The sequence below is a fragment of the Hypanus sabinus genome, chromosome 1, assembly GCF_030144855.1.
Source record: "Hypanus sabinus isolate sHypSab1 chromosome 1, sHypSab1.hap1, whole genome shotgun sequence".
In the NCBI taxonomy this organism is placed as follows: Eukaryota; Metazoa; Chordata; class Chondrichthyes; order Myliobatiformes; family Dasyatidae; genus Hypanus; species Hypanus sabinus.
This window is the reverse complement of record NC_082706.1, coordinates 145358650-145386474: the sequence shown is the minus strand read 5'-3', so window position 1 is coordinate 145386474 and position 27825 is coordinate 145358650. Positions and strand designations below refer to the sequence as shown.

At 41.8% G+C, this 27825-nt stretch overlaps 1 protein-coding gene across 3 annotated transcripts in view; it reads left to right on the top strand.

The window, feature by feature from the left end:
* The window catches only part of fastk (Fas-activated serine/threonine kinase), a 92764-nt gene that overhangs the window by 54274 nt on the left and 10665 nt on the right, over positions 1-27825 (top strand). For 2 of the 3 annotated variants that reach the window (XM_059978374.1, XM_059978356.1), the window contains one exon: positions 7279-11071. The exons of the other annotated variant lie outside the window; for it this stretch is intronic. In XM_059978374.1, the coding sequence (XP_059834357.1) occupies positions 7279-7306 (28 nt within the window). In that variant the 3' untranslated portion in view covers positions 7307-11071. Of the gene's footprint in view, positions 1-7278; positions 11072-27825 lie in introns of those variants that run through there. 3 annotated transcript variants of the gene reach the window in all.

Sequence of the window (27825 nt, the reverse complement as noted above, 5' to 3'; positions counted from 1 at the left end):
TATCATCTCCTCAAAACTAATCATTAAACTCTTAAGAACTGGGCCTCAATACTCTCTTGTGCAATTGGATCCTGGATTTCCTCACTTGCAGACCCCAGTCAGTTTGGATTGGCAAAATCATCTCCACAATCTCCATCAACACAGGTGCACCCAGAGGGCTGTGTGCCCCCTGCTCTACTCACTTTATGCCGATGATTGGCCAAGTATAGCTCCAACGCCATATTCAAGTTTGCTGAAGACACCACTGTTACGTGCCGTATCAAAGGTGGTGATGAGTCAGCATATAGGAGGGAGATTGAAAATTTGACTGAGTGGTGTCATAACAGCAACCTCTCACTGTGTGACCAAGGTACTGATTGTAGACTTATGGAGATGGAAACCAGAGGTCCATGAGCCAGTACTCATTGAGGATCAGAGGTGGAGAGGGTCAGTAACTTTAAATTCCTGAGCGTCACTATCTCAGAACCCCTATCCTCGACCCATCAAACAAAAGAAATTGTAAGATAAGCATGACAGTGCCTCTGCTTCCTCAGGAGTCTGCGGAGATTTGGCATGTCATCAGAAACCTTGACAAACTTCTATAGATGTGTAGTGGAAAATGTTTTGACAGGCTGTATTCCAGCCTTGTCTGGGAACACCAATGTGTTTGATTGGAAAATCCTATAAAATGTAGTGGGGTTGGCCCAGTACGTTGTGGGTAAAGCCCTCCCAACCATTGAGCTCATCTACATGAAGTGCTGTTGTAGAAGAACAGCATCCATTATCAAAGATCCTTACTATCCAGGCCATGCTCATTTCTCGTTGCTGCAATCAGATAGAAGGTAGAAGTGCCTCAGAACTCACACCACCAGGTTGAAGAACAGTAACTACCCCTCAACCATCAGATTCTTGAACAAAAGAGGATAATCACACTCATGTATTGAGATGTTCCCAGAGCCAAAAGAGGATAACTACACTTTAAGGAATATTTATGGTATTTTTTCATGCTCTTGTTATTTATTGTTATTTGTTTATATTTATATTTGCATTTGCAGTTTGTTGTCTTCTATGTTCTTGCTCTTTCATTGATCCTGTTTATAGTTACTGTTCTATAGATTTTCTGAGTATGCCTGCAGGAAAAAGAATCTCAGGGTTGTATGTGCTCTGATAATAAATTTAACTTTAAACTTTGGGTCAATTATTTATGGTAGGTGCTGTCTCCCAGGGGTGGTGGTGGAAGTAGATACTATTGATGTATTTAAGAGGCTGTTGGATAAACACATGAATATGCGGGTAATGTGGAGAATTGAATCCTGTGCACGCAGTAGAGATTAGTTTAATTTAGTGTTGTTTTCAACACAAGCATTATAGGCTGTTCCTGTGCTATGCTGTTCTGTGTTCTAAAAACAGTCCCAGTCTCTGAAGACTCTCCTTGTAACTCAAGCTCTCCAGTCCCAATAATATGTTAGTAAATCTTTCCTGTAACTTCTTTGGTGTAATCACATCGTTCCTGTAGTATGGTTACCAGAAGTGCACACAATATTCCAGGTCCAGTCTCACCAACTTTTGTATCAGTGTCTGATGAAGGCAAGCATGCCAAACACCACCTTCACCATCTTGTCTACATGTATCTCACTGTTCAGGGAGCTACTAGTTGTACCCCTGGATCTCTTTTCTATAGCACTCCCAGAGCCCCGTCATTTACTGTATAAGTCATGCTCTAGTTTGACTTCCCAAAACACATCATTTCTCATTTGTGCAAGTTAAATTCCATCAGCCAATACTTTCCCCACTTTGGCAGTTAACCTAAATCCTTTTGTAACTTCAGACAGCCTCGTCTCAACGCCACCTGCCCTTCCACCTATCTTTGTTTTGTGTGCAAACTTGGCCACAAAGCCATCAATTCCTTCGTCCAAGTCATTGTCATACAATGTGAAAAGAAGTGGTTCTAACACCGACCACCGTGGCACACCACTAGTCACTAGCAGCTAATCAGAAAAGGCACTCTTTATTCCCAGTCTTTGCCTCCTGCAAGTCTGTCAATCTTCTGTCCATTTTACTACTTTTTCTGTAATAGCATGGGCTCTTACTTTGTTAAGCAGCCTCATGTGCAGCACCTTGTTAATGGTCTTTTGAAAATCCAAATAAACAACACTTAGTGAATCTCTTTAATCTCTCTGCTTGTTATTTCTTCAAAGAATTCCAACTAATTTGCCAGGCAAAAGTTTCTCTTAAGGAAACCATGTGGACTACAGCTTATTTTGTCATGTGCCTCCAAGTATCCTGAAACCACATCCTTAACAATTGGCTCCAACATCTTCCCACCCACTGAAGTGGCCTTTAATTTCCTTTCTTCTGCCTACGTCCCTTCTTAAAAAGTAGAGCGACATTTGCAATTTTCCAGGCCTTAGAAACCATTCCAAAATTCAGTGATTCTTGAAATATCCATACTAATGCCTCCACAATCTCTTCAGCTACCTCTTTCAGAACCCTGGAGTAAAGTGCAACTGGTCCAGTTGACTTATCCACCTTCAGACTTTTTCAGCTTCCAAAGCATTTTCTCCTTAGTATCCTTAGTACTTCCAACGACACTCACTACTGCCCCCTGACACTTGCATTTCAGGCATTCTGCTGGTGAAAACTGATGCAAAATACTTATTAAGTTCTTCCACTATTTCTTTATCCTCCACTACCTCTGCAGTGTCATTTTCCAGCAGTGCGATATCCACTCTTGCCTCTTTTACTCTTTATATATCTGAAAAATCTTTTTGTATCCTCTTTTATATTATTGGGTAGCTTACCTTCATATTTCTTCTTCTCTCTTTTATGGCTTTTTTAGATGCCTTCTGTTGTTTTTAAAAGCTTCCCAATGCTTTACCTTCCCACTAATGTTTGCTATAATACATGACTTCACTTGTCAGCCACGGATGCCTCATCCACTTTTTTGTCTTGCCTCCAACCTAATGGCATGAATATCAATTTCCCCTTCTGGTAAACAAATCTACCCCCAACCTTCCCTTATATCCCACTCTCACCTTTTACTTTTTCTCATATGCCTATTACTTCCCCCTGGGTCCACTCCTTCCCTTTTTATGGTTCACTCTCTTATGAGATTCCTCCTTCTCCAGCCCTTGACCATTCCTCCCAATGGCTTCACCTACCCTCTTTCACCCCACTGCCACCTTTTATGATGGCATCTTCCCTCTTCCTTCTCAGTCTTGAACAAGTCTCAGCCTGAAACATCAACAATCTATTTATTTCTATAGATGCTGCCTGACCTGCTGAGTTCCTCCAGTATTTTCTCTGTGTGTGTGTGTGTGTGTGTGTGTGTGTGTGTGTGTGTGTGTGTGTGTGTGTGTGTGTGTGTGTGTGTGTGTGTTGCTTCATCTTTGGGATGTATCTTTCCTGTGTCTTTCGAATTTCTCCCAGAAACACCAGCCATTGCTGTTCTGCTGTCATCCTGCTAGTGTTCCCTTCCAATCAACTTTGGCCAGCTCTTCCCTCATGCCTCTGTAATTCCCCTTACTCCATTGTTATACCGATGCATCTGATTTTAGCTTCTCTTTCTCAAACTGCAGGGCCAATTTTATGATATTGTGATCACTGTTTTCTAAGGGTTCTTTTACCTTAAGCTTCCTAATCAAATATGGATCATTACATAACACCCAATCCAGAATTGCTATTTCTCTAATGTGCTCAAACACAAGCTGCTCTAAAAAGCCATCTCATAGGCATTCTGCAGATTCCTTCCCTTGGGATCCAGCACCAACTGAATTTTCCCAATGTACCCTCATATTAAGTCCCCCATCATTGCTCATTTTACATGACTTTTCTGTCTCCCATTTTAATTTATAGCCAACATCCTGGCCACTGTTTGGGGGTCTGTATATAACTCCCATCAGGATCTTTTTATCCTTGGAGGTTCTTAACTCAATCCCATAAGGATTCAACATCTTCCAATCTTATGTCACCTCTTTCTAAGGATTTGATTTCATTTTTTTTTACCTTTGCATTCCTGTTGCCAATCTTTAACTACGCTACAAGATCATCTACTCTATTCCATTTACTGTGTACATTCAGGTATAATATCTTTAGTCCTGTATTTATCATTTTTGATTTTGGCACCGTTACACTGACTACAATTTTGCCTTATCACTTTGGTTCTCATCCCCCTGCCAGATTAGTTTAAACCCTTCCCAAAAGCTCGAACAAACCTGCCCACAAGGATATTGGTCTTCCATGGGTTCAAGTCTAACTTGGAGTTTTTTTTGTACAGGTAATACCTTCCCCAGAAGAGGTCCCAATGATCCAGAAATCTGAAGCACTGCCCCCTACACTAGTTCTGTAACCATGGATTCATCTGCCAAATCAGCTTATTCGTATCCTCATTGGCATGTGACACGGGCAGCAATTCAGAGATTACTACCCTGGAGGTCCTGCCTAACTCCCTATTTTCTTCTCAAAAATCAAAGTAAAATTATTATCAAAGTACATATATATCAGCATATACAACCCCGACATTGATTTTCTAGTGAGCATACTCAATAAATCTTTAGAATAATAACCATAACAGAAACAATGAAAAATGCCCAACTAGGACATTCAACCAGAGTGCAGAGGACAACAAACTGTTCAAATAGAAAAAGAAGTAGTGTTAATAATAATAAATAAGCAAGCAATAAATATCGAGAACTCGAAGAGTCCTTGAAACTGTCTCCATTGGTTGTGTGAATATTTTCATGATTGGACAATTGAAGTTGACTGAAGTTCAATCAGGTTGAGGGGTAGTAACTGTTCTTAAACCTGGTGGTGTGAATCCTGAGGGTCCTGTGCCTTCTTTCTGATGGCAGTAGTGAGAAGAGAGCATGTCGTAGGTGGTAGGGGCTCCTGATGATGGATGCTGCTTTCTTCTTACAGAGTTTCCTACCGATGTGCTCAGTGGTTGGGTGGGCTTTACCTGTGATGGACTGGGCTGTATCCACTACTTTTTTTAGGATTTTCTGTTCAAGAGTATTGTTGTTTCCATAGGCTCCGATGCAACCAATAAATATACTCTCCACTACACATCTATAGAAGTTTGTCAGCGTTTTAGATGTCATGCCCAATCTTCGCAAACTTCTAAGGAAGTAGAGGTGCTGCCATGCTTTCTTCATAATTGCACTTGCGTGCTGGGCCCTCCAAAATAACATCAAGAAATTTAAAGTTCCTGACCCTCTCCACTTCTGATCCTTTGATCAGGACTGGCTCATGGAACTCTGGTTTCCTTCTCTTGAGTCAATAATCAGCTCCTTGGTCTTGCTGACATTGAGTCATAGGTAGTTGTTATGACACCACTCAGCCAGATTTTCAATCTTCTTCCTACAGGAACCTTTGATTTTCCAATGGTAGTGGTGTCGTCGGCAAACTTGAATATGGCATTGGAACTGTGCTTAGCCACACGGTCATACGTGTGAAGTCTTCCTCCCTTTTTCTACCTAAGTCATTGGTACCAATATGTACCATGACTTCCAGCTGTTCACCTTCTCCCTGTAGACAGCCATGGATCTGATCTGAGACGACCCTGACCCTGGCATCTGGGTCTCAACATACCATCTGGGTGGTCTCTTTCATTTTCACAGAATACACTTTCTGCTCCTCTAATTATGGAATCCTGTCACTGCTGCACTCCTCTTCTTCCCTTTTCCCTTTTGAGCCACAGAGCCTGACTCAGTGCCAAAGTCACTGTGGCTTTTCCCTGGAAGGTTATCTGCTTGAAAAATATCTGAAGCGTTATAGGGGTACTCTGTCCTGGCTGCCTATTCCCTTTCCTTCTGACAGTCACCCTGGGACCCACTTCCTGCAAGTTGGGGTGACTACATCCCTGTAGCTCCTATCGCCTACTCAGTCTCCCTGATGATTATGTCTGCATGAAGTGCATCAAGCTGCAGCTCCAGTTCCTTAACACAGTCTATAAGGAGACACAGCTCAATGCACTTGCGCAGATGTTGTTATCTGGGAGTCTGGAGGTCTTCCAAATTTCCCATTGTTAAGTTGGAGAGGGTACAGAACAGATTTACAAGGATGCTACGTGGACTAGAGGCCCTTATTTACAGGGAGAGGTTGGCCATCATAGAGTGCAGAAGAATGAGGGGGTGACCTCAGAAGTTTATAAAATCATGAAGGGAGTGGATAAGATGGATGGTCATATTTTTCTTCAGGCCTGAGGAATCCAAGGAAAGGCCACATTTACAAGACAAGGGGGGAGAGATTTAAATGAGATCTGAAAAGTAACTTGTTAAACAAAGGGTAGTGAGAATCCAGAATGAGCTGCTACCAGGGAAAAAAGTTGAGGTCGGTCTAACTGCACATTCATGGAGGAGAGAGCTTGGAGAGATATGGGCTGAACATAGGTAATGAAACTAGCAGGGTGGTTGCTGAGGTTGGCACCAACCAGTTGAATTGAAAGGCTTCTTCTGTGCTCTATTACTCTATGACTCTTGGGCAAAATGTTCCAGGCTGTATGGAAGCATCTTTCCTTTGGATCTTTCCCAATTTAAAACTCTGCCTCTGGGATTCTTTGACCCCACTTCTAAAAAAAATAGATCTTTCTTCTGTTTAGACAACACAGCCATTACAACCACTGAGAGAAGGCAGGGAGTAGAAGAGGTTGGATTACTCTTACACTGACCTGATACAGACTTCACTCGATAGTGTGCTGCTTTGCGTGGGAGCACCTCTGAGAGTCTGTATTATAATTAGATAAAAGTGGGGAATAACTAAGGAAAGAAAATGGCTCATTTGGGACCGACCAGCTGACCTTTGGGATGTGGCAGGAATCTGGAACACCACAGCAAACATGCTTCTGCCTCCATCACCTAACCTAAAACAGCTCGTGATCTTATGAGATTGCTCCTTAGCCCCTTCCACTCCAGTGGAAACAATTCCAGCCAGTCTGTGTATCAGTGGTCCTGATCTCCGGCTGTGTATTCTACTTTTGTGCTTCTGAACTGTCCCATCTTCCATCCAGTGAAAGAACCTGCTCCAGAAAGGTTATGGACATATCTTAACATTTGCTTACACCAACCATAAAGAGAGCACGAGATTGGAGTGCACAGGGAAAAGATGCTGTCACAAGCGGATTGTATACAACCAAAGAGATAGTACTTAGGCTCAGAACAGAACCAGGGTCTCTATTGCTGTGGGACTGCCGCGCCACTGTACCCACAACTGACACTGTCTGTTCCCCAGTCTGGGCGGTGTTGGGGCAGGGAGGGACTGCATACTGGTCTCTGACCCTGTGTCTCTGCTTTTCCTTTACAGCTGCCTTACCATGAGCTGGAAAAGCTGAATGGGATCGAGGAAGTTAAACAGTATTTACAAAAGAGACTCCTGGACGTGCAGTTATGACGATCAAAGACTAGATACTTTTGTACCTCCTCCCGTTTGTACTTGGAGAGTCAGCAGCGGCCTCCGCTGGCAATCAGACCTCGGCAGATTGTAGCGCCGATCCTGTTGGGAATTCTGGAATTGCTCTGATTATTTCTTTCCCCCTTCCCTTTTTCCTTTGGAGTGTAGCGAGTGTGTCTCCTGGTTTTATTGTTTTTATTTGCTTTTTGTGTGTTCACATGCTAACTACTGCCACATGTCTTGCACCATCTCTGGAGACGGTAGACTGTAAGCAATGAGCTACTGGATATTTTCACAGGAAGTTTCACAAAAGGTCAGTCTTTGTGGAGTTTGAACTGAGTGTTCACTAGCCCTTGTGGAGTGAATGCTAACCACCCCATCGTTTGCCTCTCACTACCTTCCAAAGTTGAAGGAAGTGAGGGGTTTTGGGTTTCCCTCTCTGACTGAGGGGGAGGCACAGGTGGGGTCTCCAGACATACCATGGGTAAAGTAAACTGTTCTCAATGCTCCAACTCCCCCAACAGACAGCCCGAGGCCTCTGAGTATAGTGAGAGGTTCCCCCTCCCACCCCAGATCTGGCTGGCAGGGGTAGAGAGCAGCACTGAACAGTTGTGTGGGTACCTCCGCTCCAACTTGTGTCGTTGGCCACTGGACTTTGCAAGATCTAATGATCACAGAGCCCTGTTTATTAACTAACACCTCGGGGGTCAGTGCTCCCACAGTGTCAATGGAGAGGCATTTCCAGGATTTGGACTCACTTTATGGTGTAGCTATTTGCCTGCACTCCTAATCAACACAGGGCCAAGTGAGGAAGGGGGCTGCTGTTGAAAGAGCCCTGGGGTGTTGCTTTGGTGTGTGTTGTGTGTTCACTACCACCGTCGAGGGCCAGAGGTGCAGGGAGTGTTTTATAAGGCTGCTAGCTGTGAGGAGGCAAATGAGCTCGAACTCACAGGCCTGCCTGCCCACTGCATTCACTTTAACCACTCTTTACTTTTGCATGATGTAAATTTAATTTAACCATTTGAGGATTTTATACGGTATTCTTAGTGGGGGGTTAGTGAAAAGGGTTTCCTATCATTGTCCCCTTAGAGATTTCCAACTGCTCTGTGAAGGGGTGTAGGATAGGAGTGGGCATAGTTCTCTTTGGTTGATGGACTGAGGACACTGTTGACTATTCATAGTCAGGTGAGGAGAGAGAGGAAGCAGTAAAAAGCTGCCCTCCACCTGCTGGTAATTGTGAGAGTTGAATTAATTGCACAGTCCTTGAAGTGGGTTCATCTCGCTGGGTGTGTTTGACTGTAGTTCAATGGTAATTGTCTGTTAGTGTGTGGGTTGTAGGTAGATGGTGTGCAGAATGCAAGTCTTTAATCCCAGCTGGGTAGGGATGTGGGATTGATGAAGAGAAGGGGCAGAGGTTTAGTACTTTAAATTTGGTTAGGTTTTGAATGGTGGGTTTGGGGGTCAATGGGATTGTGGGTTTAATATGTGAATGAATGAGGAATTGCTGAAATTCTGACACGTCCATCAGCATCAGGGTGGTGTGTGTGTGTTGAAGTCAAATAGGATTTTTAAAATAATCTTCGTGTGTTTGTAGGGTTGCTACGAGGTTGGGGTGTGGTGCTGGATATGTTTACCACAAGAAGATATATTCATGAGCTAGAGTCCCAAACACTTACAAATCTGGTTGGTAATTTACCATGGCTGTAGCAGTCCAAGGAGGAGTTTTGGAAGGGATTATAAAATACCTGGGAATAAATTTAAAAAACAAGGGAAATACTCTCACTTTGTCTGTGTCTCATATCATTGCAACATTTCTTGGTATTTTGAATGTTGTGGTCTGTGAGGAGTGGATTGGTGGGGGTGGCCTTCATTTTGGCATGGGAGGGTATGACTAATTGTCTCAGTTGTCCTGAGAGCACTGGGGGTTATTGGCACATATGGAACGTTGTCACATTCTGGCCAGGATAGACAGGTCAAGGAGACTGTTTTCTTTCTCTGAACACCATTATGTGTTTTTTTTCAAGGTCAGCTTGCAGATTTCCCTGAGCAACACATAACCTGCTGGATGAGCTGTCAACATTCCTTTTCTCACCCCTACCAGAGGCTGTTCAATCTGCTGAGTTCTTCCAGCAGATAGTTTGTTGCTGTAGATTCCAACATCTGCTATCTTTTGTGTCTGCAGATACCCAGAATTCAGTTTTATCTCATCCCTGGTGGAATTTCTGTCCAAGACCTTGGAGTTATTAGAGTCATGAAGCCTTTGCCTCTATAATGCAGTGAGAGGATTACTCAGAGCAATCACCACTGTCACTGGCATGTGGTGCCAATGTCCCACCCTCACACCATAGGTAGTGAAGTGTCTTCATCCATTGGCAGCATCATTCAACCTAGGATGATAAGAGACAGCAGACAGCAGACACAAAATGCTGGAGTTACTCAGCAAGCCAAGTAGCATCTATGGAAAAGAGTAAGCAGTTGACATTTCAGTCCAAGATGCCAACTCTTTTCCACAGATGCTGCCTGGCCTGCTGAGCTTCTCCAGTATTTGTATGTTGCTTTGTATTTCCAGCATCTGCAGATTTTCTCGTGCTTGAGACAAAGAGACAGATCTGCTGCCGTGTACTGATTTAACCTTTAATACAATCATCACTAGATACCCCAGCTCTCAACTCTTTGGGGCAATTTTATAAAAATTAGTTCATGAAACATGGAAAACTGGTTTATTATTTTTAGGCTTTGTAACTCCAAATTCTAATCAAAACACAGGAGCACATTTTTACTTCTTTACTTTAGTGGGGCGCACATATGATGTGGTGGCGTTATTACATATACCATTCACATACTTTTACATGTAATCGATGAACAGCAAGGATTGCTTGATCAAACAATATATTTACAATATTACTCGTATTACTGAAATATTAAATATACAACACTCCTCTTTGCTTAGCTATAAACTCCAGCTCAATAAAGAATGCATATACAGTATACTGTATATTACAATGACTATATAGACATCCAAAACATAGTAAATTTTAAATTGTCCCTTCAAGCCTAAAGATTTAATTCCAGTAGAGGATTTCTTACTGTTGTGGGTTAACATCTTTCCTGAGCTGGGGTGGGGAAGGATGTGTCACTGCTTGGCAGGAGAAACGTGATTGTGATCTCAGGTACTGGGGCTTCCTCCATGATGGTTGCAGGAGTTGACTCTGGGACTGCAGGAAGTGGTTCTGACAGCTCTGGACTCTGCTTTCCTCAACTGATCAATGTATTGCCTCCAGATGACATCAGATGCAATCTCCACTGTATAGGAGAGGAGTCCTACTCTGTCCTCAATCTTTCCAAGAATCTACTTTGATCACCTCTGTAATCCCTCGCCAGGACCACTTGTATAGGAGTGAACCATCAAACCTCCTTGAGTCCTCAGTTTGTCTCAGCTGTTTGTCCTGTAATCACCTTCTGAGATTGGGTTTGAGAAGATCCAAATGTGATTGTAAGAGATAACCCAGGAACAGCATAGCTGGTGACTTGTTATTGTGGAGTGTGCTGCATTTCGATATGCAAGGAGGAATAGTGAGCTTCCATGTATTTCTGCTGACGTTGCACACAGTGCATTCTTTAGAGCCTGGACCAACCTTTCTGCCAAGCCATTTGTAGCTGGGTGGCAATGGTGCAGATGTAAGACATATTATTCCATTCATTTTCAGGAATGACTGGAACTTATTATTCATTGTGTATGTTCCCAATGATTGTCTCTGACTTAACAAGACTACCTGCCATCTGCCATTGCTCTACACGTTTTACTGATCAATATTTTCCCATAACCAAAAACTGTTCTTGCTATCTTCATACAACCATTTTGTTGTGTAATCTGCAAACTTACTAATCACACAATATCTAAATCTTTAATCTTTACCCAAGGAGTAAAGGTCCCACTACTCATGCCTGTGGTATGCCACTAGTCACAGGCTTCGAATCACAACTCCTTTCTGTCAGTAAGCCAGCTTTAGATCCACTCCCCTTGCTTTTTGTTACCTCTTCAAAAAATTAATTTGAATTGTTCAGACAAGATCTCCGACTAACAAAAACCTGCTAATCATCATAATCAGAACCAGAATTGGATTCAAGTTTATTACCACTGACATTTATGGCATGAGATTTGACCTTTTATGGCAGCAATACAGTGTAAAGACATAAGATTAGTATAATTTTTTAAAAATAAATAAATAGTGTGAAGAAAGGATTAACAAGGTAATATTTATGTTTCATGGACCATTCAGAAATCTGATAGCAGAGGGAAGAAACTTCCTGAATTATTGAGTGTGGGTCTTCACGCTCCTTTGCCCCTTCCCCAGTGGTATTAACAAGAAGAGCACATTCTATACTCCAAAGTGCTTCCCTATTCACAATTCAGCATATCTGCCATTATCTTCCTTTAGCTTCGATATCCCTTACCTGGATTTGCTGCCATTTCACTCATTGGCCCCGAACTTTCACACCGACCCATGTAAAAACTTCCCATTAGTTGGTTGTAAATCTACCTGCAGGTCTTCATTCTACTTTGCCAAGATCTCTCATGATATTGAAACCTGCTATATAAGATTCAGGTGTTAATTTTTGGACATCCTTTTACAAAGTTTCTTTGAAACTTAGTTATGGTCACCATCTATGAAATGCTCTCCCACTGACATTGTAACCTCTGCCCAGGTGCATTGCCAATGATTTGGACCAGTCCCATTCCTTCCCCAGCAGCACACAGCTACACATTGATTAGAAATCTTGCCTGCATGCACATTCCCACAAAGATGGTCCTGAATAGTCCTGGGGAACTCGACATCATCTGGCACTTTACCAAAGTACTCTATGATTTGTCTAATACCTGCTCTTCTCTTTTATGCTTATTGTTAAATCTCTAGTATAACCGCTGCACAGCGATGGCTTCCTTTTTGTTCTACGTACAGCATAGAACAGTACTGCACGGGAACAGGCCCATGATGTTGTGCAGAACTGATAAACTAGTAAGTAATTGCCAAGCTAAACTAATCCATTCTGTCTGCACAGTGTCCACATTCCTCCATTCTCTATTTATTCACATGCTTATCGAAGAGCCTCTTAAATGACTCTATCATATTTGCCACCACCTCTTAGTTGGACCAGGACAGGGCTGTTTGCTTTGCTTATAAGACTCTCTTAGTTTCTTTTCAATATTTGATTTCACCAGCCCCCAATGCACTTCTACTCCTGTACATGATTCCCCTGCTAGTCTAGTTTCACCCTTCTATAATGCCATTGGAATCCTTTCCATAAGGATGTTAGTCCATTTTCAGTCCCGGTGCAATCTCTCTGCCTTGTTTAGGTTCCAACTTCCTTGAGTGATCTGAGTGATAGAACATAGAAAACTTACAGTACAATACAGGCCCTTAGGTCCATGATGCTGTGCTGAACATGTACTTACTTTAGAAATTACCTAGGGTTACACATAGCCCTCTATTTTTCTAAGCTGCATGTACCTATCCAGGAATCTCTTCAAAGAGCCTATCATATCCACCTCCACCACCGTCGCTGGAAGCCCATTCCACACATTCACCACCCCCCGCATTAAAAAAACTTACCAGACATCTCCTCTGTACCTATTTCCAAGCACCTTAGAATTGTGCCCTCTCGTGTTAGCCATTCACAGTTAGACCCTGCGAAAACAGTCTCTGACTCCATACGATCAATGCCTCTCATCATCTTATACACCTCTATCAGGTCACCTCTCATCCTCTGCCACTCCAAGGAAAAAAGGCCGAGTTCACTCAACCTATTCTCATAAGGCATGCTCCCCAATCCAGGCAATATCCTTGTAAATCTCCTCTGCACCCTTTCTATAGCTTCCATATCCATCCGGTAGTGAGGTGACCAAAGCTCAGCACAGTACTCCAAATGGGCTCTGATCAGGGTCCTATATAGCTGCAACATTACCTCTTGGCTCCGAAACTCAGTCCCACGATTGATGAAGGCCAATGCACTGTATGCCTTCTTAACCACAGTCTTACCATTAATACGATATTCTGTCATCATATTTGACCTACCAAAATAAACTTCCTCACACTTATCTGGGTTGAACTCCATCTGCCACTTCTCAGCCTGGTTTTGCATCCTATCAATGTCCTGCTGTAACCTCTGACAGTCCTCAACACTGTCACAACACCCTCAATCTTTGTGTCATCAGCAAATCTACTAACCCATCCCTCCACTTCCTCAGATCCTGAGATCTAAACCCTTCTATCCTGCACCATACAATCAACTAACCTGTCATTGGATCTGGAAATAATATTATTGCTTGCAAGTGATTTATTAGGTATTCTTAACAAATAAATAATAGTAACAAACTCACTCTCACGTAAGGAAGAATGAAGAAAGACAGAACTTTGTCTTGTGGTTCTCTTTATACTGAAAGATAGCTCAGATCAGACAGATTAAGATGTTTGTTAAGAACAGTCTATGAGGCAGTTCATTTATACTGGTGTGACACGGACTGCAGACCAAAATCTACCAAAATTACAGAAGTACAAAAATACAGAACCAGCTATACAACAAATTATTGAAAACGCACTGAATATTTGCACATAGGTAATTATGCAAACAACAATAAAGAAAGTTGAACTATGAGAACAATGGCATTTTAGAAAGGAACTGTCAATATTTCCAGTTGAAACTCTACATCAGACTTAAAGAGGACTTGAGGGCAAATTTCTCACACTAAGGGTGGTGGGTTGAACGAGGTTCAAGTGGAGATTATGACATTTAAAATACATTTAGACAGGTACATGGATCAAAAAGGATGAGGGGGGATAAAGGTCAAAAGCAGGGAAATGTGATTCAGCTCAAGTTGACAACTTGGTCAGTATGAACAAGTTGGGCTGAAGGGCCTCTTTCCATTCTGCATATCTATATGTGTGGCTTTGCTGGGAGCCAGCATGGATTTGATGAGCTGTCTCTTTCTGTTATACATGAGCAATAATTCTAACCAAGTCTGCAAGTTTAGAATTGATCTTTTTGTCTTTCCATTGTCTAAACACAGCTAAACTGACAGAAACTTGCACCCCCACCTTCTCAGGACATACCAAATCTGACATTCTCTGGAAGTGCAGTCACTCATGTAATCTAGAAGAGACAGTGTGGGGAAATAGAGGGATCTTGGGCTCCTTATCCATAAATCCTTCAAAAATACCACACGTTAATATTATGGTAAGAAGGCATTTGGTGTTTTGGCTTTTGTTAGTCGTGGGGTAAAGTTCAAGAGTTGTGAGGTAATATTGCAGCTCTACAAAACTCTGGTTAGACCACACTTAGAGTTTTGGTTGTCTCATTAATAGGAAGGATGTTTTTAGAGACACTGCAGAGGAGGTTTACCAAAATGTCGTCTTTTTTTTTAAATTTTATTAGTTTTTCAAAACATTTTACAAATTAAAAACCACAAATCCCAATGAGGAACATTAAAGCAGTGCAAAATTAAGCATACAATAACAATATCCTACAAAGGAAGAGAATTTAGCAAAAAAAAGCACCTGAATTAAAGACAAGTAAGCTTAGTGTCCTCCCCAAGCCCCACAACACAAGAAAAAACAACAGCAACTCCAGACCAACCACAACACAATATAGAGAGTATAAGTCAGGACAGCCAAGCTCCCAGACTGTGAATACACTCAGCAACAAAGGGTAATAATGCCTTCTACCAGAAAAAAAAGGAGCTGAAAGCAAGGGACCGGAAAAAAAAACCCTAGTTAAGAGGAAGGTTATGAAAGTACTCGATAAAAGGTCCCCAGACCTTATGGAACTTTAGATCCGAATTGAGAACTGAATAATGAATTTTTTCGAGGTCCAAACAGGCCATGATGTCATTAAGCCATTGAGCATGAGTGGGCGGGGCAACATCTCTCCATCTGAGGAGGATCAAGCGTCTAGCCAGGAGAGAGGCAAAGGATAATATTCGGTATTTGGTCGGACTCAGACATAAATCTGTCTCGCCCCAAAAACCGAACAGAGCAATTAAGGGGTTTGGTTCTAGGTGCTGATTCAGAATACACGATAACGTAGTGAAGACATCTTTCCAGAATTTCTCCAAGCTAGGACAGAACCAGTACGTATGGATGAGAGAGGCCACGCCCCTCTTGCATTTATCACAGAGCGGACTAACGCTAGGGTAGAATCAAGATAGTTTAGATTTAGACAAATGGGCTCTTTGAACAATCTTAAACTGTAAAAGGCAGTGGCGAGCACAAAGAGAGGTTGAGTTAACCGATTTGAGAACTGAATCCCAGCTCTCCTCAGATAAGGAGATATTTAAATCCTGCTCCCAGGCCATTTTGATTTTATCCATGGGGGCCCGTTGTAAGGCTGCTAGTTTATCTCGGATGATTGATATTAAGCCTTTACCTAGTGGATTCATGGAAAGAAATAGGTCCATAGCATTTTTCGCAGGCATTTCAGGGAAGTTAGGAATTAAAGGAGCAATAAAGTGTCGAATTTGGAGATATCTGAAAAAATGAGCATGGGGCAGATTGAACTTAACAGAGAGCTGCTGAAAAGAAGCGAAGCGATTATCAATGAAAAGATCTTCAAAATGTCTAATGCCCTTCCTATACCAAACCTGGAATGCTGAATCGTATGTAGTAGGTAAAAAAAAGTGATTATGAGCAATAGGGCTGGAAACGGAAAACCCCTGGAAACCATAGCATTTCCTGACCTGAGACCAAAATGTCTTCTGAGGATAGGTTGCGTGAGCTAGGTCCATTCTCTGGGACATAGGAAAGCAAGATGTAACTTGACAGAGGTGCACAAGATGTTACGAGGCATAGATTGTCACTCTCTTGCAGGGTTGAAATGGCTAATATGAGGGCGCATAATTTTAAGAACTGGGGGAAAGTATAGGGGGATGTCGGAGATAGGTTCTTTATTCAGAGTGGTGGGTGTATGGAACACACTGCAGGGTGATGGTAGAGGCAGAAACATTGGGACCATTTAAAAGACCTCAGGTATATGGATGAAAGAAAAATGGAGGGCTAAGTGGGAAGGAAAGGTTAGATTGAACTTGAAGTAGGTTAAAAGGTCAACACAACATCATGGGCTGAAGAATCCTTCACCTTGTCTGCTAAAGGAACCTCATATCTTCTTTTAGCTTTCCTGATTTCCTCAAGTATTCTCTTGCATTTCTAATATTCAAGTACCTCATTTGTTCCTATCTGCCTATACCTACTATGGACCTCCTCCTTTTTCTTAACCAGGGCCTCAATGTCTCTCAAAAACCAATGTCCTCTAAATCTGTGGGAGGACCTCATTCCCCTTCTTACCTTTCTCATTATTGACAATGAATATACAATATCCACAGCATCATGGATGCTCCAGCAGTGAATCCATCCACAATTCCCGGAGGAATGTCAGGAGCTGCAGCAGGACACATTTCTTGCACAAATGGACTCCAGAAGTGACCTCGATGTCTCACATTGCACAGAAGGAGCAGATCAATTTCTTGTGTAATGGGTTGCCCTCACCTTATTCAGTACAGCCCCATGTTATGGAAGGAGCTGTTGAGGGTATTTGTCACAACTGCAGACACTGCCACAGAATCCAGGCGGGAAGCTGGAAGAAACTGGCAACCTCACATTCCAGCCAATTTGGGTTTCTTCACAAATGTATTTAACTCACTTCCTTTCGTTTCAGGCTTGTCAAGTCTTGACAGAAGTACAGTGACAGCAACACTCTACTTAACTTAGTCCACGTTCTGAGAAAGAAGATTACAATTTAGATTGATGCTGTAAATGAGCGGTATTAATTTTGTTATGTTTGTGGTACTGGGAAGCTGGGTGGCCGTGAATAACACACGTGAGAGACGAGATGAGGAACAAATGTGCTGCTGTTTATTTTACTTGTAAGTCGTCTACCCAGAATGCCCTCTCACATTATGTTCAGAATGTTACACACAGGAAACTTGATAGCAACCCGTAAGAGTCAAAATATACATTAATACGTAACAAATTTAGTACTTAAGTTACTGCTTCCAAGCCACAGTGACGGTGTGAGATTTTGAGAGTTGTAGTTCTCAGTCCTGTTGGCCTAGCAGTTATTATTTTGATTTTGTTCTGTACAGTTCTTATTAAACCTCAGTGAACGGTTCATTCCACTTCTCTCCCTCTCCCTCCGCACTTGGACTTTTGTCAGTAGGGGGATCAGCCCATTACATCACTGGCATATCCTACCCCACCATCAGTAGGATCTATAGGAGGTGCTGCCTGAAGAGGGCAACATCCATCAGCAAAGCTACTCACCATCAAGGTCATGCTATTTCCTAGCAGCTACCATTGAGCAGGAGGTACAGAAGCCTGAAGTCCCACAACCACTGTTCTTGAACAGCTACTTTTCTTCAACCAGTCTGTTTTGGACTTTACTAGAATAACCTTACCCTAATCATTATTAGCTCAGTTTAACAATACTATGTCCACTTTGATCATTTTGAACCCCCATTCTCCTGCTTTCTCCCCATAATCTTTCACGTCCTAACCAATCAAGAACCTATCAACCTCTGTCTTCAGTGCACCCAATGACCTGGCCTATCTGTGGCAACGAATTCCACAGATTCACCACCCTCTGGCTAAAGAAATTACTCCTCATCTCTGTTCTAAATGGACACCTCTATTCTGGTCTTAGAGTCACCCACCATAGGAAGCATCACATCTACTCTATCTAGGCCTTTCAACATTTGATAGGCTTCAATGAGATTTAAACCTCATTCTTGTAAACTCCAGCGAGTAAAAGCAATCAATTGCTCCTCATTTGATAAGTCTTTTGTTCATGGAATTCTTCTGAATGCTTTCCTTGTCAGTACATACTTTCTTAAATAAGTTGCCCAAAACTGCACACGATACTCCAAGTGAGGCCTCACCAGTGCCTTAGGAAGCCTCAGCATTGCATCCTTGCTTTTATATTCTCAAAATTACTAGTAATATTGCATTTGCCTTTCCTCACCATTGACTAAACCTACAAATTAAACTATAGGGAATCCTGCACGAGGACTCCCAAGTCCCTTTGCACCTTGGATTTTTGCATTTTCTCCCCGTTTATGCGGTTGTACAAGACCGCACCTAGAATATTGTGTGCAGTTTTGGTCCCCTAATCTGAGGAAAGACATTCTTGCCATAGAGGGAGTACAGAGAAGGTTCACCAGATTGATTCCTGGGATGGCAGGACTTTCATATGAAGAAAGACTGGATCGACTGGGCTTATAGTCACTGGAATTTAGAAGATTGAAGGGGGATCTTATTGAAACATATAAAATTCTAAAGGGATTGGACAGGCTAGATGCAAGAAGATTGTTTGTGATGTTGGGGAAGTCCAGAACGAGGGGTCACAGTTTAAGGATAAAGGGGAAGCCTTTTAGGACCAAGATGAGGAAAAACTTCTTCACACAGAGAGTGGTGAATCTGTGGAATTCTCTGCCACAGTAAACAGTTGAGGCCGGTTCATTGGCTATATTTAAGAGGAAGTTAGATATGGCTCTTGTGGCTAAAGGGATCAGGGGGTATGGAGAGAAAGCAGGTACAGGGTTCTGAGTTGGATGATCAGCCATGATCATACTGAATGGCTGTGCAGGCTCGAAGGGCCGAATGGCCTACTCCTGCACCTATTTTCTATGTTTCTGTGTTTAGAAAATAGTCTATTCTTGTATTCCTTCTATCAAAATGCGTGACCATATACTTCCCAACACCATATTTCATTTCCCACTTTGCCAATTTTTCTAATCTGTCTTAAATCTTTCTGCAGCCTCCCTGTTTCCTCAACAGTACTTGCTCCTCCACCTATCTTAACATTGTCCCCAAAGCCATCTATCATCCAAATCATTGATGTACAAAATAAAAAGAAGCAGCCTCAACACTGTCCCCTGTGGAACACCGGCAGCCAACCAGAAAAGTTTCCCTTTATTCCCACTCTTTGGATCCTACAAATCTGCCAATGCTCTGTCTGTGCTAGTATCTTTCCTGTAATACCATGACTTTTTTTGTTAAGCAGCCTTATGTGTGGAGCGTTATCAAAGGCCTTCTGAAAATCCAAATACATAGCATCCAACTATTCTTCCTTTGTCTATCCTGCTTGTATTATCCTCAATGGATTCCAGCAGATCAGTCAGGCAAGATTTTGCCTTAAGGAAACCGAGCTGATTTTGACATATATTATCATGTGCCTCCAAGCACCACAAACTACATCCTTAATAATCAACTCCAACATCCTCCCAACCACTGAGGTCAGAATAAATGGCCTATAATTTCCTTCTTTCTGCCTCCTTCCCTTCTTGAAGAGTAAAGTAACATTTGCAATTTTCCAGTCCTTTGAAACCATTTCAGAATCTAGTGATTCTTGAAAGATCATTACTAATGCCTCCAAAATCTCTTCAGCCACCTCTAACAGTATCCTGGGGTGTAGTACAGTTTCCCAAGTACCTTCTCCCTAGTAATAGCAACTGCACTCACTTCTGTCCTCTGACACTCAAACGTCTGGCATACTACTACTCTCTTCCACAGTGAAGACTGACGCAAAATACGTATTCAGTGCAACCACTATTTCCTTGTCCCCCATTACTACTACTCTCCAGCATCATTTTCCAGCGGTCCAATATCTACTCTTGACTTTCTTTTACTCTTTATATCACTGAAAAAAACTTCAGTTATCCTCTGATATTTTTGGCTAGCTTACCTTCATATTTTTTCTTTTCTTCCCTTTTAGATTTTTTAGTTGCCTTCTGTTGGTTTTTGACAATTCCCAGTCCTCTAACTTCCCACTAATTTTTGCTTGAATATATGTTCTCTCTTTAGCTTTTATGTTGGCTTGACTTCATTTGTCAGTCACGGTTGTGTCATCCTCCCTTTGTGTCAATGGCTCTCCACTCGGCTTTAGACCACCAGGACAACACAAACACCTATGTCAAGCTACATTGACTATAGCTTAGCATTTAATATCATCATTCCCACAATCCTGACTGAGAAGTTGCAGAACCTTTGCCTCTGTACCTCCCTCTGCAATTGGATCCTTGACTTCCTAACCAGAAGACCACAATCCGTACAGATTGGTGATAATATATTTTCCTCGCTGATGATCAATACTGGTGGACCTCAGAGGTGTGTGCTTAGCTCACTGTTCTATTTCTATATACGCATAACTGTGTGACTAGGCATAGCTCAATTACCATCTATAAATTTGCTGATGATGCAACAATTGTTGGTAGAATCTCTGATGGAGATGAAGGAGTGAGATATGCCAACTAGTGGAGTGGTGTCCCAACAACATCTTGGCACTCAACGTCAGTAAGACGAAAGAGCTGATTGTGGACTTCAGGAAGGGTAAGACGAAGGAACACATAACAATCCTCATAGAGGGATCAGAAGTGGAGAGAGTGAGCACTTTCAAGTTCCTGGGTATCACAATCTCTGAGGATTTAACCTGGTCCCAACATATCGATGTAGTTATAAAGAAGGCAAAACAGCAACTATACTTCATTAAGAGTTTGAAGTGATTTGGCATGTCAACAAATACACTCAAAAACTTTTATAGTTGTACTGTGGAGAGCATTCTGATAAGCTGCAACACTGTCTGGTATGGGGGGGCTGCTACTGCAAGGACCAAAAGAAGCTGCAGAGGGTTGTAAATCTAGTCAACTGCATCTTGGGTACTAGTCTACAAAGTACCTAGGACATCCAGTGAGCAATGTCTCAGAAAGGCAGTGTCCATCATTAAAGGCTTCCAGCACCCAGGACATGCCCTTTTCTCACTGTTATCCTCAGGTAGGGGGTACAGAAGCCTGAAGGCTCACACTCAGCGATTCAGGAACAGCTTCTTCCCCTCTGCCATCCAATTCCTATATGGACATTGAATCCTTGGACACTACCTCACTTTTTTAATATGCAGTATTTGTTTTTTTTTGCATTTTTAAAAATGTATTCAATATACATATTTTAATTGATTTACTTGTTTATTTATTATTATTTTTTCTCTCTCTTCTAGATTATTGCATTGAACTGCTGCTGCTAAGTTAAATTTCATGTCACATGCCAGTGATGATAAAGCTGATTCTGATTCTGAAAACTACTGCTTTGGGATGTATCTATCCTGCGCCTTCTGTACTGCTCCCAGAAACTCCAGCTATTGCTGCTCTGCCATCATCCCTGCCAGTGTTCCCTCCAAATCAGCTTTGGCCAGCTCCCCCCTTACACCTCTGTAATTCCCTTTACTGCACTCTAATACTGATACATATGACTTTAGCTTCTCAATCTCAAATTGCAGGGTGAATTCTATCATATTATGATCATTCCCTCCTAAGGCTTCCTTTACCTTAACTTCTGCTTCATTACACTACACCAAATCCTGAATAGCTGATCCCCTAATGGGCTTAACCACAAGTCCATCTTGTATGCACTCTGGAAATTTTCTCTCTTGGGATCCTGATTTTCTCATTCTACCTGCATATTGAAATCCCCCAAGACTATTGTGACATTGCCCTTTTGACTTGCCTTTTCTATCTCCTTTTGTAATTTGTAATCCACATCCTACTGTTTGGAAGCTTGTATATATAAGTCCCATCTGGATCTTTTTACCCTTGCAGTTTCTGGTCTCTACCCATTATGATTCTATATCTTCAGACATCTGTGACCTCTTTCTCAGGACTTGATTTCAAATATAGCACCTTCAGCTCTGTACCTGTCACCCTTTTTGAGTTGTTCCCCTTTTACACTGCAACTCATCCCACTAACTCCAATTTTACTTTACTTTATTGTCGCCAAACAATTGATACTAGAGCGTACAATCATCACAGCAATATTCGATTCTGTGCTTCGCGCTCCCTGGAGTACAAATCCATAGTAAATATAACAAAAATTTAAATTATAAATCATAAATAGAAAATAGAAAAGGGAAAGTAAGGTAGTGCAAAAAAAACAAGAGACAGGTCCAGATATTTGGAGGTATGGTCCAGATCCTTCAAGATCTGTTCAGCAGTCTTATCACAGTTGGAAAGAAGCTGTTCCCAAATCTGGCCGCATGAGTCTTCAAGCTCCTGAACCTTCTCCTGGAGGGAAGAGGGACAAAAACTGTGTTGGCTGGGTGGGTCATGTCCTCGATTATCCTGGCAGCACTGCTCCAACAGCGTGCGGTGTAAAGTAAGTCCAAGGACAGAAGATTGGTTTGTGTGATGTGCTGGGCTGTGTTCACGATCTTCTGCAGCTTCCTCCAGTCTTGGACAGGACAACTTCCATACCAGGTTGTGATGCACAACCTGGAAAGAAGAAAGAAGGATGCTTTCTACAGTGCATCTATAAAAATTAGTGAGGGTTTTAGGGGACAGGCCAAATTTCTTCAGCTTTCTCAGGAAGTAGAGGTGCTGGTGGGCCTTCTTGGCAGTGGACTCTGGTTCGACCAAGTCAGGTCATTTGTGATATTCACCCAAGGAACTTAAAGCTTTTGACTTGTTCCACCTGCACACCACCAATGTAGATGGGGTCGTGCAGTCCGCTACTCCTTCTGAAGTCAACAACCAATTACTTCATCATGCTGATGTTGAGGGATAGGTTATTGTTTTCGCACCATGCCACCAGGTTCTTAATTTCCTCTCTCTGCTCAAAATCATCATTACCCGAGACACAGCCTACAATTGTGGTGTCATCAGCAAACTTATATATTGAGTTCGATGGAAACTTGGCTAAACAATCGTGTGTGTACAGCAGGGTGTCTGAGAACACAGAGCCTTGTGGGGCACCGATGCTCAGAGTGATTGTAGAGGAGAGCTTGTCCCCTATTTTTACACCCTGGGTCCTGTCTGTGAGCAAGTTGAAGATCCAGTTGCAGATCTGAGTGCTAAGATCCAGGTTCCAGATCTTAGGAATCAGTTTATTTGGAATGATTGTATGAAAGGCAGAGCTATAGTCAATGAAAAGGAACCTTAAATATGCATTACATATTTTGCCCTACTATCTGTCTGTCCTTCCCGACGGGCTCACTATACTGCCTCTGCTTGTAAGCCACCGCCCGATCACTCTGATTCCCATCCCCCTGCCAAATTAGTTTAAACCTTCCCCAACAGTTCTAACAAACCTGCCTCTCTTGGTTTCAAATATAACCTCTTTTGTAGTAGTCTCACCTTCCCTAGAAGAGATGTCAATGATCCAGAAACATTTTCTCAGCCACACATTCATCTGCCACATCATCCCATTCCTACCCTCACTGGTGTGTGGCACAAGCAACAATCCAGAGATTGCTACCTGGAGGTTCTGCTTTACAGCTTTCTACCTAGCTCCCTAATTTCTCTCTCAGGACCTTTCACTTTTCCCACCTATGTCATTGTTGACAATATGTACCATGACTGGAGTTTCCAGGAGCATTTTGGAAGCTGCAAGATAGATACATCCCAAAGATGAAAAATATTGTAAAGGAAGGATGACTCAACCGTGGTTGACAAGGGAAGACAAATTCAGCATAAAAGCAAAAATTTGTGAGAATTTAAAGGAATTAATTTAATTTAAAGAAATGTGGGAATTAAAAACCAACAGCAAGCAACTAAAAAAGCTATAAGCAGAAAAAATATGCAATATGGTAAGCTAGCCAATAATATAAAAGAGGATGCCAAATATATTTTCTTTTCAGATATATAGAGTAAAAGAGGAATGAAGGGATATCAGAACACTGGAAAGTAACACTGTGGAGATAGTAATGGAATAAAAAAAAGTGGATGAATATTTTGTGTCAATCTTCAATGTGGAAGACCTACAGTATGCCAGAAATTAAAAGTGTAGGGGGCAGAAGAGAGTGTTGATGGTGTTATTAGGAGAAGGTGCTTGGGAAGCTGAAAGTGGATAGGTTACCTGGACCAGATGAACTACACCCCAAGGTTCTGAACAACGTAGCTGAATGTGGAGTCATAAGTATTGATCTTTCAAGAATCACTAGATTCTGGAATGGTTCCAGAAGAATGGAAAATTGCAAATGTTTCACCTCTCTTTAAGAAGGTGTAGTGGTTTCTCGTGCCCCACAAACGACCAGGAGACGCAGAAGATTCTTCAAGAAGGGTTAAACTTTAATTTGCAAATCAAAGCTGAGACAGTCATTGAGCTAGTCCAGGGGTGGGCAAACTTTTTGACTTGTGGCCCACAAAGGGTTCTAAAATTTGACAGGGGGGCTGGACAAGGAGCAGATGGATGGAGTGTTTTGGTAATACACCTCCTAAGAGAAAATAAAATATCATGGGATATGTAGAAAACATGTGCTTTAATTTCAATTGAAAATGTACAAATGCATTACAACAAAATATCTGTCTTTGAAGTCCCATGGTATTTAGCTATTTATTGAAATGACTTTTAAAACACTGAAAATTAAAAGAATAAATTACAGCTTTTTTAATAGTAACAGTTATTATTTTAAAGCACTGAAAATTCTGTTATCCTTCAAGATATTATCATCATCACTCTCCTCCTGACTGTCTTTATTTCAAAAACGGTAGGAGATGCAGGTCTACTTGTCCTGCTCCTTCTAACTCAAATGTCCCCTGTGCCAAAACTCGAACAACAACCAGCACAAGGACAGAACAGTGACAACGCGCCAGTATGCGGAGCGCGTTGTCTGATCTGGAGCGCATTTTTTATTTTGAGAATGTACGTGCACCTGCGCACTACTCATGTCCATCACTTAACAGAAATGACATGTAAGGCTTATTGAAAAAAATATTTTCAAATGCATTTTTTACATAACACAACGAAGAAACTTATTTTTAATTTCAGTGGGAACCGTGTTGTTGGTCTCCCTTTTTAGCCAGCGCATCAAAGTCTGGATTTAGTTTTGTTGTGGCGATTCTCAGGATGGATCTGAGGTGTTGGTCAGTTAACTTGGATCTGTGGCTGGCTTTGTTGATGTTCATGACGCTGAACGCCTGTTCACACAAATAGGTCGAGCCGAACAAAGAGTAAAGCACAAATGTGGAGTAATAAGCTGCACCTCAACAAAGGTCAATGTATGTAGAGTGCGTCATCTATTGGGAAAACCCAGAATTGCGGGGAAAAAACGTTAACAACCTTTCCCACCGATCCTTGTACATAGCATTTTTTATAGCAATCTACTGGTTTAGTAACATTAGCATATCCAATCGGTCTACAGTTGTGTATCACAAGTACATCTGCCACTATTGTTTCTATCCATTGACTTAATCATGTTCTAATCTACATCTCTTAGCTACCTCTCATTAACACCCCATTATCTTCTACATGCTTAAGATTTCATTCTCCTACTAAATTGGATACATGCATAGCAAATAGCAAGCTCAAAGCTGACTACATAGTTTTGGTTACACAGCAAACAATGCAACTTTTATACTCCAATAAAGGGAGGGCCACAGAAGAAAAGAACTTATAGGCCACTTAGCCTGACTTCTGTGGTTGGCAAGATGTTGGAGATGAGGTCTCGGGGTACTTGAACCCACATGATAAACTAGGCCAATGGCAGCATGTTTTCAAGGGGAAATCTTGCCTGACAGATCAGTTGGAATTTTTTTTTGTGATTTATTTTTTTTAATTGAAGTTCAAAATTACAAGCAGGATAGACAAAGGAGAATAGGTGGATATTGTGTACTTGTATTTTCAGAAGGCCTTTGACAGGTGTGGCTTAACATGAGGCTGCTTAACGAGATTAGAGCACGTATGTCAGGAAAGATAGATTGTAGATTTATTGACTGGCAAAAGGTAAAAGAATGGGAATAAAGGATGCCTTTTCTGTTTGGTTGCTGGTGATTAGTGGTGTTGGGACTGCTTCTTTTCACATTATACGTCAATGATTTGAATGGCAGAATTTATGGTCTTGTAGCCAAGTTTGTGGATGATATGAATGCAGGTGAATGGAGAGGAAGCTGGAAGTCTGCAGATGGACTTGGATTAGGAGAATGGGCAAAGAAGTGGCAGATGGAATATAGTGTAGGGAAGAATATGATCATGCACTTTTGTAGAAAGAATAAAAGCGTGGATATTTTCTAAATGGGAAGAACATTCAAAAATCTGAAGTGCAAGGGGACTTGGGAGCCCTTGTGCAGGATTCCCTAAAGATTAACTTGCAGGTTGAGTTGGTTGTAAGGAAGGTAATTGCAATGTTCGCATTCATTTTGAGAGAACTGAAAAACAAAAACGAGGATGTAATACTGAGGCTTTATAAGGCATTGGTCAGACTACACCTGGAGTTTTTGGGCCCCTTACCCAAGAAAAGATGTGGTCACATTGGAGAAGGTCCAGAGGGAGTTCACAAGAAAAATTATCCTGGGAATGAAATGGTTAATGTATAAGGTGTGTTTGATGGCTCTGGGCCTGCACTCACTGTAGTTTAGAAGAATGAGGGCATCTCATTGAAACCTATTGAATATTGAAAGACCTTGATAGAGTGGATGTGGGGGAGGGTATTTTCCTGTAGTGGGATACTCTATGACTAGCGGGTACAGCCTCAGTGTACAAAGATATTCCTTTAGAAAGGAGATGAGGAGGAATTTCTTTATCCAGAGGGTGGTGAATCTGAATGGGATTTCATTGCCATGGATGGCTGTGGAGATCATGTCATTGGCTGTATTTAAAGTTGATAGATTCATGATTAGTCAAGGTATCAAATGCTTTGGGGAGAAAGCAGAAAAATGGAGTTGAGACTCAACTGGCATAATTCTGCTCCTAAGTCGTACAGTCTCATGGTGTGGCGAGTGAGAGTGTATCTTTAAAAAGGCTTTGTGAGAAAGCACAGGTAAAGTTTTATTTTGCTGTTGATCCTTTGACATTCAGTCTAGGCAGGGTGGTGGAATGCTCCTGTTAGCTGTGGGAAATCAGGCATACTGGTGATTTCCCAGGTAGGATAAATATTATAGTGAATAGATAAATATTATAAAAAAATAAACAAGGGTTGACAGAGACATGCCAAATTTCTTTAGCCTACTGAGGAACTAGAAGCATTGGTAAGCTTCCTTGGCAATGGTGTCTAAGAGGTAGAGCCAGGACAGTGATGTTTACTCCTAAGAACTTGAGGCTCCAAACCTCAACACCACTGATGTAGACAGGAACATTGGTACTGACTCCTTCTTGAAGTCAATGACCAGCTCTTTAGTTTTGCTGACATTGAGGGAAAGTTACATAGAAACACAGAAAACCTACAGCACAATACAGGCCCTTCAGCCCACGAAGTTGTGCAGAACATGTCCCTACCTTAGAAATTACTAGGCTTACCTATAGCCCTCTATTTTACTAAGCTCCATATACCTATCCAAAAGTCTCTTAAAAGACCCTATTGTATCTGCCAAGAAAGTTTTGAGTTAAAATTAAAAATTGACCCAGCATCAATTATAAATTATGGAAAATTCTTCTGAATTTCCTCTGCCTTCTGTTTGAGCTCTGAAAGTTCAGTCCTAGACTCCCCAGTCAGAAGAGA